The sequence below is a fragment of the Cibotium barometz genome, chromosome 57, assembly GCF_041138505.1.
Source record: "Cibotium barometz isolate CiBa-2024 chromosome 57, ASM4113850v1, whole genome shotgun sequence".
Classification (NCBI taxonomy): Eukaryota; Viridiplantae; Streptophyta; class Polypodiopsida; order Cyatheales; family Cibotiaceae; genus Cibotium; species Cibotium barometz.
Genome location: NC_141102.1, coordinates 32952162 through 32968379, shown reverse-complemented (window position 1 = coordinate 32968379; position 16218 = coordinate 32952162). Strand labels below are relative to the sequence as shown.

Sequence of the window (16218 nt, the reverse complement as noted above, 5' to 3'; positions counted from 1 at the left end):
CATGTGAGCCCATAGACATGAGCCGATAGTCCCATGTAAAAATATGTGATTCTAGACACATGAGCCTGTAGATGTGAGCCTAGATACGTGAGTCGTGAGTTTGGACACATGAACCTAGAGACGCGAGTCTTGAGGTAGGTATACCTAATATATATGTACAAATTATTAATGCCATAAGACTCGTACTACTATAAACACACCTACCCATGTCCTTGGAATATTTTCGTTATAAAATCTGTACTAGCTACAAATTCCAAGGAATAGTGGATGTACACATTGGTTTGTTAAGCACAGACAACAATTATTTGAGCTTTAATCTTCATCATATATGACATGGAAGATGTACACTGGTTTGTTGAACACAAATAACAATTATTTGAGCTTTAATTTTCAAATCATTCTTTGGTTTGTCAACAAAAAATTACCTCTGTGAACATTGAGATTAGTACTAATCACAATCAATATTTTGAGCCTTTTAAGAGTTCCAATTTACCATTGTGGTGTTGCTAAATCTTTGTGCATCATCAAATTCATTTTATCCCTTGGTTTGGTATTCCAATTTGCTCTCCCAAAATAGGGCACTTGGGCGAGCTTGGTCATGGCCAAATTTCTCATAAAGATTACAACTTTTAGAGTGCCTTTTTATGACACTATTATTATTACTCTTATGTGTGGTAGAGAGCCTAGTTAACCCAAAATGAGGTTTATATGTCTTCTCTATTGTGCTCTAATTTAATGTGATCTATCTTTAAGTTCCTCTATGTAGAATCAATCACTATCTAAGGACCTATAGAATGGGATAGATTGGGGCTAGCAGCTCCAATCTATCCCATTTTTATATTTTACAGAGATAATATAAGCATTGGTTTTTATTGTGACAAAGTCGATAATATAATTTTTTATGCACATCGGTATATTTGTTGGTATGTATCGATGTATACTAATTATAGAACTAGTATGAACTAAAATTCTCCCAAGTATATAACGTCAATATGGGGTTGGTCTCTTATAGTGGATCATACCAAATCTATTCTATAAAACTCTCACACAAAAGGTGCATCATAGTACATTATATGTAAGCTTCTCCGAGCCGCTCACTTTGAATGTATGCTTATCCATCCATCTCATTCATGTGGTACTAGATCCCTTTATACAAATGTACCTTAGCGTATGAACCACACAAATAGAGGACACATGCCTCCCCTTAAATACAAATTGTTAATGTCCTCTTTTGTGTACAATTGCTCTCAACAGGTCCTTTCACCTTGTAAGGATTAGGCTCTATATTGTTAGGCTATCTCTCAACCCTCGCTGAGCCTTCTAAAATTGGCTCTAAAGGTGGCATACCCTCATCACAAGGGCTTGAGTAAGAGCTTAAGCTATGTCTTCTTGAAGTTTAAAGTGGAACCCATTTGATTCTAAAGGTCATAATCTCTCATTATTATCATCACAGCATTAGCCCAAGCCTTGCTTTGAGTATTTATATTTTTAGCTGTGCCTCTCTATTTTCTTCCTCTATTTTCATTTCCTTTGTAGTAGGAAAAAATACTTCTCGAGTCCTAAGAGTAGTGGAACATCTCTCCACATTCTTTGAGTGATACAGGGTTATTCCGCGGCACGTCGCGCAAAAGTTTATCCTGGCACAAATATTGTTTGAGGAAGTACAATTTTTGAGTATTTATTTAATCCGTTGCTAATTGCAACATGCATTAATTCATTGCTCATTGCTTGACCATAATCACCTAATTGAGCTTCTTGTTTTGTTTCATGTTATATCTAAATAGTCCCTTGGCATAGTCCAAAAAGGCTATTGGATATAATGGGAGAGGATACACTCCTCTCGTCAATTTACTCTTCAGTTCTTGAAGCATTCTCAATTCCCTATACTACTGGTTTTAATAGATTCCAATCCTCTTTAGGCAAATACACTCAATCCTCTTTAGGCAAATACACTCAATCAAGTGCTAGCTCGAGTGACAAGGTCCATACTTAACTGGAGGATCTAGGGTGGTTAGATGCACTAACTTTTGGAGTGAAATCATCACCAATCACTCTCCTAGACTTTAAGCACATGTGAATGGGTCTAGATAGGCCAAATTCCACTCACCACACACTTTTGTCAATGTTTTGTCAATTTTTTGGTTTCCAAAGAAATCAAATTTTCATGCATGAAAAATTACTTGGTTTTTCATAGCATTCTCAATTTGCTAGTACTGGTTTTAATAGATTCTAGTCCTCTTTAGGCAAACACACTCAATTCTTAAAGCGTTCTCGATTCCCTACTACTAGTTTTAATAGATTCCAATCCTCTTTAGGCAAACACACTCAATCGAGTGCTAGCCCGAGTGACCAGGTCCCATACTTAACAGGAGGATCCTAGGTGGTTAGATGCACTATCTTTTGGAGAGAAATCATCACCAAACACTCTCCCAATTTTTAAGCACATGTGAATGGGTCTAGACATGCCAAATTCCACTTATCACACACCTATGTTAATGTTTTGTCAATTTTCTAGTTTCCAAAGAAATCAAATTTTCATGGTATGAAAAACTACTTGGTTTTTCGTAGCAAAGTTTTCCACAATGTTAACTCCACCTTCCAAATGATTTTTTTTTCAATGTATGATGTATGCTTGAAAAAACTAAGCTCTCTCTTAAATTTTGGTTTGGGGGTTTCTTTTGATGCACACTATTATCCTTTGAAGATCAAGGATGTAAACCTTTTCTTACTCAAAGAATTTTAAGATTTTTACGGGTATAAAAAAAACCAATAATTTAGTTTTTCACGGTGTGAAAAACTTCATATTTTTATGGATAAGAGGATAAGATTTTTTAGATAAGGAGTTACTATTCTTAGCTAGGTAATCCCTACAATCACGACATGATTTCAAGAAGTTTTTCATTATTCTTTAGATGAGGACTTACTATTCTTAGCAAGGTAATCCCTACAATCTCACGGTGCGATTTCAAGAAGTTTTTCATGACATGAAAAACCACTTTTGATAAATTCTTAGATTTGGAAGTGCAAATGAATGTTTCTCCTATCAAAAAGGCAACAATCATCATGGGGAGCTGACCTTACCTCCTAAAGCTTGGGTCTCTTGAAACTATCTAAGCTCAACTAGTGGTGAAAGCTCTCTCCTCTAAGCTATCACCAAGGAAGCTTCTTCGCCTCTCCTGTGTAAGGACTCACTCCTCCTCTCACTATCTACTCTCTCACATGAAGCATAGATAGTAACATGTACTAAGACTTATTCTAACCTCTACTCTCCACTCTCTCTCTCTCTCTCTCTCTCTCTCTCTCTCTCTCTCTCTCACACACACACACACACACACACACACACACACACACACATACACACACATACACACACTATCTACTCTTTCACATGAAGCATAGATAGGAGCATGTACTAAGAATTAATCTAACCTCTACTCTCCTCTCTCTCTCTCTCTCTCTCTCTCTCTCTCTCACACACACACACACACACACACACACACACACACACACACACACACACGATCAAAGAGCAAGTAGATCTAGAGAAATTGACTAGCACAAAGGTAGATTGTCTCCTTTCATTATGAGAAAATGCTTTATATATAACTGGCCTTTATTCTTCATGCTTGGGCGTCCAAAACGCATAAACTAATTGAGCTTAGTCAAGGCTAGCTTTCTCATAAATATTACAACTTTTACAGTGTCTCATGTGTGGCAGAGAGCGTCTGATTAACCCAAAATGGGGTTTACATGTCTTCTCTATCGTTTTTTTATTCAATGTGATCTATCTTTAAGTCACTCGATGTAGAATCAATCACTATCTAAAGAGCGCCTTTTCATAACCAGTTTTCTCATGAAGATTACAACTTTTAGAGTGCCTTTTCATGACACTATTATTAGTATTATCATGTGTGGCAAAGAGCATCTAGTAAACCCAAAATGGGCTTTACATATCTTCTATATTGTTTTTTGGATTCATCTTTAAGTACCTCGGTGTAGAATCCAGTACATGTAGAATTGGATAGATTGGGGGTAGCAACCCCAATCTATTCCATTTTCATATTTACAACCTTTGGTATATTTTTTTTTATAGAGTTAACACTCTAAGTTTTTTTTAAACACATTGGTATATTCATCAGTATGTACCAATGCGTTTACTAATGGTTCCATATTGCCATATACTAATGAGTGGACTAGTTTGAACCAAATTTTCTTAAGTAGATAATGTCAATATGGGGCTGATCTCTTGTAGTGTATCATACCAAATCTATTCTATAGAACTCTCACACAAAGGTGCCAAGTACATTATATGTAAGCTTAGAGCTACCCACCTCAAAGACTAACATTGAATGCATGCTTATCCATCCATCTCATTCATGTTTGTTTGGTACATTTCTTTATACAAATGTACCTTAGCCTATGAACCACACAAATAGAGGACACATGCCTCCCCTCAAATACAAATCCCATGTACAATTATTGAGAATGAACATCTCATCAGTCTACACACAGACCCATGAATTTTACCAATATGCTACTATATTCAATCAAATGAAAAACTCACAATCTTAGGAGTGCGCAAGACAGAAAACTATGTTTTTCAAACAACTAGTTGGCCAAGTTTCCAATTTCTTGCAAACCCTAAAACTTTAAGGCTATCCTATTTTGATAATTTTTTAACTTGTAGACCAACAATTGAGCCATTTGATCAAATTTAATCTCCAAACCGTAATCCAAGTATTCGCGCATGTAAAGCATTGATTCAAGTCCTTTACATCCATACATCACATGCATATCACCATGTTTTTGTATCTACACTAGGTAGTCTTCCACATGTCCTATTTTTACCCTTTAGTGTTGTCATTGCGCCTGACACTTTTGGTCAACTTTCCTTTGACTTATGATGCAAAAACTTGCACAAGTTGTTGTGGGATGCAGCTCTATCTAGACATCATCATGGCCAAGGTAGACTAGGATGATAGAATCAACAATAGTGACATTATCTCTAGGTTTTGGTTAGATAGAAATTGTTGCATATACATATCATCATGAACAATGGTTTCTAATCTCATAATTGTTGTCCTTTTTATTTGGGTGTTACAATAGGTTGCACATGGTGAGAATGGTGAACCCGTTGTTTCATTCATCACACCTCCTAATGATTTCCCTTGTTGGTTGCCACCTTGGTTAGGTTCTCACACTAGGTAGGGTTTTCCTCTGACTAGGGCTCTTTCCACATTGTGCTTGTTGCAAGATGGACCTTGGTGGGGATCTTGATTACTATGAAAAAGATTGAGTGAGTATGCACTATGAAGCATCAACAATAGTGATGGGTTTTCAAAATTTTGACTAGACATGTAAATTGTTGCACACGTGTGCTACTTCCTACCTAGTAGCATAGATCAAGCAAGTACAATAAGTGAACTTATCGCAAAACAAATTATAGTAAAATATTCCAACAAACAAGTTACAAATTATCATTAATTTGCAAATGACGTCAACCACCCCCAACATTCAAAGGAGAATACTGTTAATATGAAAAAAGGCAACAAAGAAAATGTAACATTAAGAAAATATAGAAATATAATTATTTAACCAAGATCATCCAATCATAGCCCTTGATGGCTGGCACATTTGACAAAACCACTTTTGACAAAGCCAATCCCCCCCACTCCTCACAAATAAGGAAGATTGCAAGACCAAAAATGAGTTGTAGAAGTAAAACATACTTATCAATTTTTGACATAAAGGCTACTAATGCATTTCAACTTAGGAGTGTGGGGGACACAAACAAGTTGGTGGGTAAGGCTAGGTTCATACTAGAGTAATGAAAAAGGGAGACATCTAAGGTGGCAAAAAAGGTTGGTTGAAATCCATGTCACTAGATTCCCAAAGGGTCTAGCCTTTAGGGGTCAACCGCACAACGAACATCTCACAAAAAGATAACTTAGGCCGCAATTCGTGGAATTTGAATTGAGGACCCACCACACAAAGGGAGGAGCTCTGACTACTTGAGCTATGCCCATGTTGGAGTACATATAACAATATCGACATTGTGTTAACTGTGGGGGAGATTCAGGGGGGTCCCTTTTTTGCCGCACGGTCTGAAACAACCCTTAGTGTTATAAGTCTTCGTGGGACTTGGCTCTTATATACACAACGTCATGACGTGGACAAATAAATTGTTATAAGTCTAAAACAACCCTTAGTGTTATAAGTCTTCGTGGGACTTGGCTCTTATATACACAACGTCACATAAATTGTTGCATCAGCATGCACTGTGCATGCTATCTTCGCATCATCTTGACCAAAGGTTGCGGTCTCACAGCTGGAAGGGTTCCCTATTCCGCCGCACGGTCTAAACCAACCCTTAGTGTTACAACACTCGGCTCTTATATACACATCGTCTCATGACGTGGACAAATAAATGGTTGCATTAGCATGCAATGTGCATGCTAACTACACGATGCTATCTACACGTCATCTTGAGCAAAGGTTGCAATCTCACAGCTAGCTGGAGGGGTTCCCTTCTCCGCCATGCGGTCTGACAAGTCTTCGCGGGACTCGGCTCTTATATACACGTCGGCATGACGTGGACAAATAAATTGTTGCATCAGCATACAATGTGAATGCTATCTACACATCATCTTGACCGAAGGTTGCTGTCTCACAGCTGTTGTCCTCTATATTTATGTGTATTGAGGGTGTGAGAGGACGGTGAGTCGTGAACCCTTCGTTTCTTCCCCGTCGTTTCCATGGACGACGACTATGGTGCTTCTGATTAGGGTTTGAATGATCACAATGAGTTAATCCTAATCCTCATCCTGCGCCTCTTCTGCGGAGTCTTGGCCTCACACTCCCGGCAAAAAGCATCATGAGCTTGGGAAGACAGCCTCCACGTGATAGCCTGCCATGGCTATGGTGCTTCTGATTAGGGTTTGCATAATGATAACTAGTTAACATGACGACTTTTGGAGCCTCATGTGCTTGGGTACAGCCGCCTCCATGTGAGAACTCGCCTAAGCATGGAATTGGAAGCGCTTAGGTCATCTCCGAAATGGATGCCAAGGCTTTTATTAGAGTGTCAGTAGGCTCGCTAGGGTTACGCATCCCTGTCGCTTCCAAGGCCGCAGGTGCAGGAATCCACGCAGCTGCTTCTCCCTGCTCGTGCGAGATTCGGCTACACAATTTTCCTGTCCAAACGGCTCCGGTTCCCTTGATTTCTGCAGAATCTAGCCCTAGTCCAAACCCTAATCCTAAAGCAAACAGTATTGACCCTATCCCTAACAGCATTGCCGCAAGCTTCTACCTCGACGAGCCCGCTTTGCGCAGGTTGCTCCATCTCACATGTTTTGGAGCTTCCAGCCCCTTCCTTGAAATTGTGGTTTTCACTGGACGCCAAGGAACATCATGTGGAATCAGTGCAGGGAAACAGCTTGGCAGTTGCAAGATTAGGGTTTGTCCTGAGTGGGCAGAAGGTAGGCCCTTTCAGGTTCATCATGGCTGGACTAGCATTGGGAAGAGAAAGACGGATGGTGGCAGTCCAAGTGCTGAGCTTCATCTCGTAGTTAAAGTGGAACCTGACCCTAGGTTTGTGTTCCAGTTTGATGGCGAACCTGCATTGAGCTCCCAGATCATCCAAGCCACCCAAGGGACCAGCACGCAACCAATTTTCAGCTGCAAGTTTAGCCGGGACAGGAGCTCACGGGGCAGGTAAGTTTTTGGACTCTATAAGATCGTGTGTTCTCTTATTAGCATACCTTTTGTTGCATTAAAATGGGGTTGAGAACAAACACCAAGGGATCTTTATGCTTACGGCAGCATCCAACATGCCTGGATGGATCAGCTGGTAGAGCACCCTACTCGGACTGGGGGAGGCATTCCCGAGCACGAGCCCTAGCTGGCGCTCCGGTACAGCACCTCTTCGGGCGTGCACACTGTACTCTACTACTAGGAGGAAAGGCCTAGATCCCGAGTTCAAATCCCCATAAGCCCCCATCGGTATTTTGGCCACTTTGTGGCAACTTAGTTGTAACGCCTTCAGGCAGGAAGACCAAGCTGTCAACTACAGAAGGATGTACATGGAAAAGAGAGGGCTTGGATGGGTGGGAGCTCTAGTGTGCATGCATATGGAGCCTTAATCATTTGTCCTTTCTGTTTGCACCCTTTCTTAAAGGGGGCATGTTTTCCATGTTTTATATAACCTTGTAATGAAACGGATGGCTGTGTGCTGTTCTATTACACTACTCTCGAGCCCCCTTGCATTAAATATAGAAGCCTTTGTCTTGGGAAAGGGGGAGCATGCCATTTTGAAAATCTTCCTTGTAAACCTCAGGTTTGAGGCTGTTGAAACAAAGTCTTTTTCCTTCGTGCTTTGAGTGAATTTAAGGGTTACCAGATAGCAAGGTTCTCTCTTCGTCTCTGCTGTGACAGTTGTCATGTGTGCCTTCTGTTACAGATTGGACAATGCTTTCAAGGGATGGACAATTTCATCTGACAGTGACAGAGACAAAGAGACGAGGGAACGCAAAGGATGGCTGGTCATGATCCATGATTTATCTGGTTCTCCTGTGGCGGCTGCATCCATGGTGACCCCATTTGTGCCATCTTCAGGTTCCAATCTTGTGAGCCGCTCAAACCCAGGGGCTTGGCTGATCCTCAGGCCTGAGCCAGGTGGGGTAAGTTCATGGTGCCCATGGGGACGATTGGAAGCTTGGAGGGAGCAAGGTCTCAAAGGTGGACTTGGCTACAGATTTCAGCTGGTGCCAGAAGGTGGGGGTGTGAACGGTGTTAGTGATGGCATCTTGATTTCTGAAACAGTCATAAGTGCACATAAAGGTGGGGAATTCCTCATTGACACAGGTAAAGCTCATCCAGCCCTCTCTTCTCCAACAGATAGTCCTCAAAGCAGTGGTGATTTCACCTTCAACATGGCTCTTTCTAGTTTGGATGGATTTGTCATGAGCTGTAGTATACAAGGAAAAGGCAGAAGTAATAAGAAACGTGTAAAACCAGTAGTGCAGCTTGCTGTGCGACATATCTCATGTGTAGAAGATGCAGCTGTCTTTATGGCATTGGCAGCTGCTGTTGATCTTAGCATGGATGCTTGTCAGCCTTTCACAAGAAAGCTAAGAAAAGAGCTTTCTGATGCCATTTCTTCCATGTAGTAGGATGGCTTTTGCAGACTAGAGGATGATGTACTGAGAGTTTTACTTGTTTATGCAATGGGAATGGAAGAGCAAGGTTTCCTGGCTGTTGATTCTATTTAATTTAGGCTGTGTATATCTCTACTTGGATATGATTGTTAAGGTCATAAGTGCTGCTTTTGCTGACCTTACACGCTACCACAGAAAGATATGTCTTGAAGTTGTGAGAGTGCTCTGTTGTACAGTTTGCACTGTCAAATTTTTGCTTGAACAGCCTGTGTGTGTGTGAAGACCTGTCTTTGCCTGACTTAGTGATTATTGGTATTTGGAGATTTGAGGCCTAGACATTTGTTACACATTGAAGCCTTCCTGTTGATGGGGTCTCGGTTCATGACCATCTGAGCTTAGTGAAGACCTCAGATAGGAGCAACAATGCTCTTGGTCAGGGCTTCACTCAAAACATGCTTGGAAAGTCTATACAGCTGCAGCTTTCTTTAAATATGGTGTGCAGAACTGAATATGTCTCATTGGTTGTAAGATGAGTGCCTAATCGATCAGCTTTACCTGCCTACTGTGGATGCGGTGGAGTCCTAGGCAGCAAGGATGGGGGAGGGTGTGTGTAATGAAGTAGATTTGGTGCATGTGCACATGGGGAATGGACTTAGGCACATTGGGCGTAGGGACATTCACATGTGTCTACTTTTTGGGGCCTTGGGCTATATTAAGGGCTCATGGTTATTGCATCACTTTACCATTTTATCATATGATATACCTTTTTGGCTATTGCCTTGAGATGGTGACTTACTTCATGCCTTGAGTAGATCCATCCGAGTATCTCAACTTGGTCATGTTTCTTTTCTTGCATTGGTATCAGAGCCCTTGGCTTAGATTTTGATTTTTTATTAGAGAGTGATTAATACTTAATCTATTTTTGGATTAGTATTTTTATAGAGTTTTAAAATTTTTGTGATTTTGTTTTGAGTGAATTAGCAATGTAATTAAAAATAAACATTTTTGAGTATATGCTAACCATAGATTTCAAAAACCTTAATTGTCTCACAAATTTGAGAGAATCTTGATTTTTTTTTAAAATTTTTTAATTTTTGAATTAAAGTTTTCAGTCATATTCAGAGTTATTTTCTTTTTAAATTTCTTTGATTAGTGTTTCTTTTCATCAAATCTATTCATAAATCTTGTTTTTCTTTTACATTTGTCTAGTTTTTGAGAAATTTAGTCATTTTTGGACGATATTGAGAGTTGCTATGCAATTTTTATCAAAAAAGAATATACATTTCATATTACAGTTTTGATGTATATTGAGCAGAGATTATAGTGCAAAGTGCAGATATGTTGTAAAATATGTTATGCAAAGTGGTGCAATTTTCAGATGTGTAGTAGATCTATGCGAAGTTGTGCATAGTATTGTTTACAAGTTTTTTAGTACAGATTTATAAAGAAATATAAAGACAATACAAAAATCAAATCTTGAAGTAATAGTGAGTGATTCTTGATCGAAACTTTTTTAACCTTGATCAAAATTATGTTTGTTTAAGAGATAATTGTTAAAATTGCAAGAAATCAAGAAATATTACATAATTTGACACAAGATATGCGGTGGTTTCGCTTAATTTGATAAAAGTAAGCAAGATTAGTATATCTTAATGAAAGATTATGATAATTGATTATGTGATAATTTAAAACAATTGGAATAGCTATTGATCAAGAAAAGTCATTAACATTACATTAGTGATGATCTTGTGATTAGTAAGTAATCTTGAGGAGACTTAATAAATTTGAAGCAATTTGGATAGTTTAATGATCAAGAAAGAGAAATCTTGCAATGCTTTGATAAAAGTTATAAAAGATTGAACACACAAGGAGGTTTTAGCAACCATTTCAATATGAGCTTTGCTGGGAATTGAATGGAGTCCATTGGTGAAACTAGTGTAATCTATATACCATAGGGTCTCTTAGACACTATGCGAGCTAGCTCAACAAACACAAAGTTAAGATAAGGTTTCGTAGAAGAGCCTCTCAAGACTAGGATCTATGATGCTAGGGAAATCTTGATCCGAGGTTGGTGAAACCCTATGGGTATGACTTAACAAGTCGTGGTAAAGTTTTTGGGCAAACATGGACAATGGTATACATGGCCTTATTTTCAACCCTTGACAAATACAAGAAACAACAATATTCAACAGTGAGCTGAAGATTTTTTAATATGTCAAAGATTTAGATCTTAATGTCCATCTCTTGTTTCATTGTCAACAACACAATGAGATGCATAGTTCATTAGTGGATGTAAGTAGGTGCCTAGCAATCCTTGAGCTTTTAAGCTCTCTAGACTGCACAAGCACCAAGAGGGTAGGTTGAGCGTATCACAGATAGTGCCTTCTTGCTTGGAACCCTCAACATTAGACGAAGTTACTGTTTCCTCCATTACTTGCTTCAGGGTTGTAATGCTCCTGAAGTGAAGTATCATCACCTTCCAGGCCTGATCCTATCGCCTTCCCATGGCACTCTTCCCAGAAGGATTGGTATTTTGTACAAACAAGGTTCCATGCTCGTCATGACCAACAACAAGCAGTGAGACTGTGACATGGACTCGTCACCACCTTCTCCAAAACGTATTAGTATCACCATAACTATCAAAAGCGCACATACTTCGAACTGTGACGCAAGGTAGAGACTGCGTAAACCCACTGTTCGATGCCATAGCTGCTAAGCATAGTGGACGTTTTAAAGAAAAGCATCACTGCCTTTGACAAGGCTCAACTCTCAACCTAGCGGCAAACAGAGCAGGCCACCAAGACAACGAGAAGAGAAAAAAAAAATTAGGTTGCTGCTTGCGTGTGAGAAAGAGAGAGCCTAGGGTTCTTTTGGCCATCTATATTGTCCATGAGCTTTACCCTACCCTTATCCACATCAACTTGTTCGACGGTGGTGTATTATTTTGGGCTTTTTACACATTATGCTTTGAGGTGTTCACACTTGACCTGCGGGTCTTCGATTTGTTTACACGCCTTGAGCATTTGTGAGGGATTATTCACACGTGACCATTTAAGTTGGCATCATTCACGCGTATTGGCACTTTATTTGGGGATTGTTCACACGCTTAGTGCTTTGTGAGTGTGTCTTCACATTTTTTGTGTTCTGTGGAGTGTTCACACATTTGGGATACCTTGTGGAGATTGTTCATGCACACTTAGGATTTTTCCTACAATTTTTACCCCTCATTGGATTGACACTCTACACCGCATCATCATCATTGACATCACTATGTTACCATCTCATATCTTGATATTAGGAGGTATACTCATGCATTATCTTTCATGGCTTTACACTCGTTATCTCGCGAGCTACCATTTCGTGTCATAGGGTCATATTTCTTTTGTCGCATTCACACATACTTTTGGCACTTTGACGTTTAGGCCTTCAAATCCTCATTCATCAATTTCATGTTATGATGACATAGCTTATTCATGCCACATGTGCTTTTCGAGGAATTGATGCCTAGTCACTTCAAACATTTGTTTGATGAGGTGGATGTTTGTACCGGATGGTCCGCACATAGGGATTTTATTGTGTCATTGCTTGACTTCTTTCACACGGATGGTTTACTCTTGAGCCATTATTATGTCCCTGAGGATGTGGACTACACCAACGTAGATTCAGATGATGATGTATCACACCCACATACCTATGATGGTGTATCTCATACACATACACATGATGTACCACACACACACTTATGATGATATTGGTACACGTGCACATGATGACATACATGCACGTGATCATAGTGGTACACATGCATATGATCATAGTGATACACATGCACATGATGCTATTGCCACAAATGTACATGATGATGATAGTGATGTGTGTGAGTTGGATCACGTGGGCATGATCACAAGGGAAGAGGGTACCGAGCACATCGAGCATTGATACTTTGATCACAAGGAAAGAGGGCAATGAGCACATCGAGCATTGATACTTTTACGCCTATCTTCCTTTTTACCGATCATGAGTACATTAGTTAATTGTGGGAGCATGTTAGAGGATAGTATGCATTCATTTAGTGATATATCTAGTATAGCACACGAGTTTAGTGATACTTTGCATGTAGATTTTGGGGATACTTATGGGCATAGGTCTAAGTTTCTTGTGCTAGATAGGATAGGGTATTCTTCTAGGGCTTTTGCATCTGGAGATGTTTATGCATAAAAATCTTTTATGATGAAAATCACACTTTAAATATATAAAATATCTTCTATGCATATATTTATGCATAAAAATCTTTTATGATGAAAATCACACTTTTAATATAAAAAAATATCTTCTATGCATATGTTTATGCATAAAAATCTTTTATGATGAAAATCACACTTTTAATATTAAAAAATATCTTCTATGCATATGTTTATGCATAAAAATCTTTTATGATAAAAATCACACTTTTAATATAAAAAAATATCTTCTATGCATATGTTTATGCATAAAAATCTTTTATGATGAAAATCACACTTTTAATATAAAAAATATCTTCTATGCACCCATTTATGCATAAAAATCATTTATGATAAAAGTAACACTTTTATTTAAAAAAAATCTTCTATGCATACTTTTATGCATGAAAATCAAATATGATAAAAGTAACACTTTTATAATAATAAAATAATCTTTTATGCATGAAAATCAAATATGATAAAAGTAACACTTTTATAATAATAAAATAATCTTTTATGCATACTTTTATGCATGAAAATCAAATATGATAAAAGTAACACTTTAATAATAATAAAATAATCTTTTATGCATAAAAATTAATTATGATGAAAGTAACACTTTTATAATAATAAAATAATCTTTTATACATACTTTTATGCATAAAAATCAATAATAATAAAAGTAATACTTTTATAATAAAACTAAATTTTTTTTATACAAATAATCAAAATGCATCTTCTATGCATGAAAATGACACTTTAGAATATAGAAACCATAAGGATTACTCTTTTAGAATAATAAAAGATAATACTTATTTCTAAATTCTTAAAAAATTTTACCATAACCTTCTTTGTATGGCTGACCATTTTTCAATTTTTAAGTCTTTAAAATTAATTAAAAGTGCACCAAGAGTATTTAAATTATTCTAAAGTAAATATTTTTCTACTTATTTAAGAGAAACATTGTGAAAAACTTGATTTTATTCATCATTCATCTAGGATAAAGAATGGTTGGATTTACTAGAGAAGAGAGGGGAATGCCTTTTTGTAATGAGGCATAACATCATTTTTAATTTAGAGAAGACAAAAATCATAAAAAACCATAAAAAGAATGAAAAAGAGAAGAATCTCCAACTTACATAGATAATTTGAGAGCTTTCCTTTGGCTTGATGGTTTGAGGGTTCAACTCTTGTTTGAAACAAGAGTGGCCACCAATCTTTTGGAAGAGGGAAGGTCAAAAACTAATGAATTATGAGTAAAATTCACTGTTTTTGGCACTTGGGAGAGGCAGGGTAACAGTGCAAAACACTATTGAGTTTCAACAAAGGGGAGAGCTTCTATTTATAGAAAAAAGTGAGCTTCTAACGAAGCCAACTGATTCTAGAATTTTCCATATGAGTTTGGTCAATTTTTGACCATTTTTAGGTCAGTTTTGCTCACTTTTTGGATCTAGTTGAAACAGGAGAGAGGAGAGATAAAAATTTCTCATTATTTGGGAGTTTAAAACTCATTCAAGCATGTGAAATAGGCACCTCCTTCATGAGGGAAATTCCCCCATGCAAAGGTGTCAAAAATGCATCATTACTTCTAAATATCTCCCTTTTTTAACTATTAACCTTGTCCTTAGTCAACTCTTCATCTTATGTGAGTATTTACTCATTTTTGGGAGATTTTTCTTTTATTTCTTCATTTATCTCCTCCCTACATTTGGATGAATCTTATTGGTCCATGGGAACCTTAATTTAAAATTTCGAAAAAATCTTCACCCCCAGGATAATGCCTCTTGAACAGATTATACTTAATTTCTAATGCACCTTCTGAAAATCTTTTTGAACTTCTGTTTCAGGGGAACTTATTTTAATAAGATTAGGTATTTGGCACATATTTCTTTAGAAGGCTTACATGAAATACATTATGAACTTTGAGATGAGGAGGAAGAAGAAGCTCGTAGACTAAGTCACCTACTTTCTTTGTAATCAGATATGGCCCACAATATCTGGGGGATAACTTCTTGTACTTCCCAAGAGATAAAGAACTTCTTTTGGGCCGTACTCGAATGAAGACCATATCTGCTTCTTTGAATTCTTTGTCTGTCCTCTTCTTATCTCCATATTGCTTGTGTCTATCCTGGGCAGCTTTTATATCTTTACGAATTTCGTGCATCTGCTGCTCGATGTCGTCAAGCATCTGTCTGGACATCTCGACCCTAATCAATGGGTCGGACCAAGTTAATGGAGTTAAGCAATCTTGTCCATACAGAGCTTTAAAAGGGCTCATCCCGATACTTCGGTGATAAGAAGCATTGTAGGCAAACTCGACTAGGTGCAGATAGCTTAGCCACTTCTTGGGTTCCCTGCCCACAGTATGACCGAAGTATATCTTTGATTACTTGGTTTACCCTTTCAGTTTGACCATCGGTCTCAGGGTGATAAGCTGTGCTGAGATCCAAGAAAGTTCCCACTGCTTCGAAAAATGCAGTCCAGAACCTTGAAGTAAACTTGGGATCTCGATCACTTACTATCCTCCTGGGTAGGCCATGCAATCTGAAGATTTCTTTGAGGAACACTTTAGCCACATCCACTGCAGTGTAGGTTTCTTTTATTGGGATAAGATGGGCAACTTTGGTTAGTCTGTCAACTATCACGAAGATGGAGTTGTAACTTGATTGCACTGAAGGTAATCAAGTAATGAAGTCCATACTGATACATTCCCACTTCATCTGGGGATGTCCAATGGATGTAACTTCCCAGGCATTTTTACTCTTTCAACTTTGACTTTCTGGCATGTCAGACATTGACGTACATGATTCAGTACATCTTTTTTCAGACCAGGGCAAAAGAAG

General features: G+C 38.1%; 1 protein-coding gene across 1 annotated transcript; it reads left to right on the top strand.

Annotated features, from left to right (window-relative positions):
• Positions 1 to 6664: 6664 nt before the first annotated feature.
• Positions 6665 to 9253, top strand: LOC147606665 (uncharacterized). Its single transcript, XM_086791673.1, has 2 exons — positions 6665 to 7713; positions 8459 to 9253. Exons 1-2 carry the CDS (start codon positions 7058 to 7060, stop codon positions 9165 to 9167), a joined length of 1365 nt encoding a protein of 454 aa, XP_086647799.1. The 5' UTR covers positions 6665 to 7057; the 3' UTR covers positions 9168 to 9253.
• Positions 9254 to 16218: the final 6965 nt, after the last annotated feature.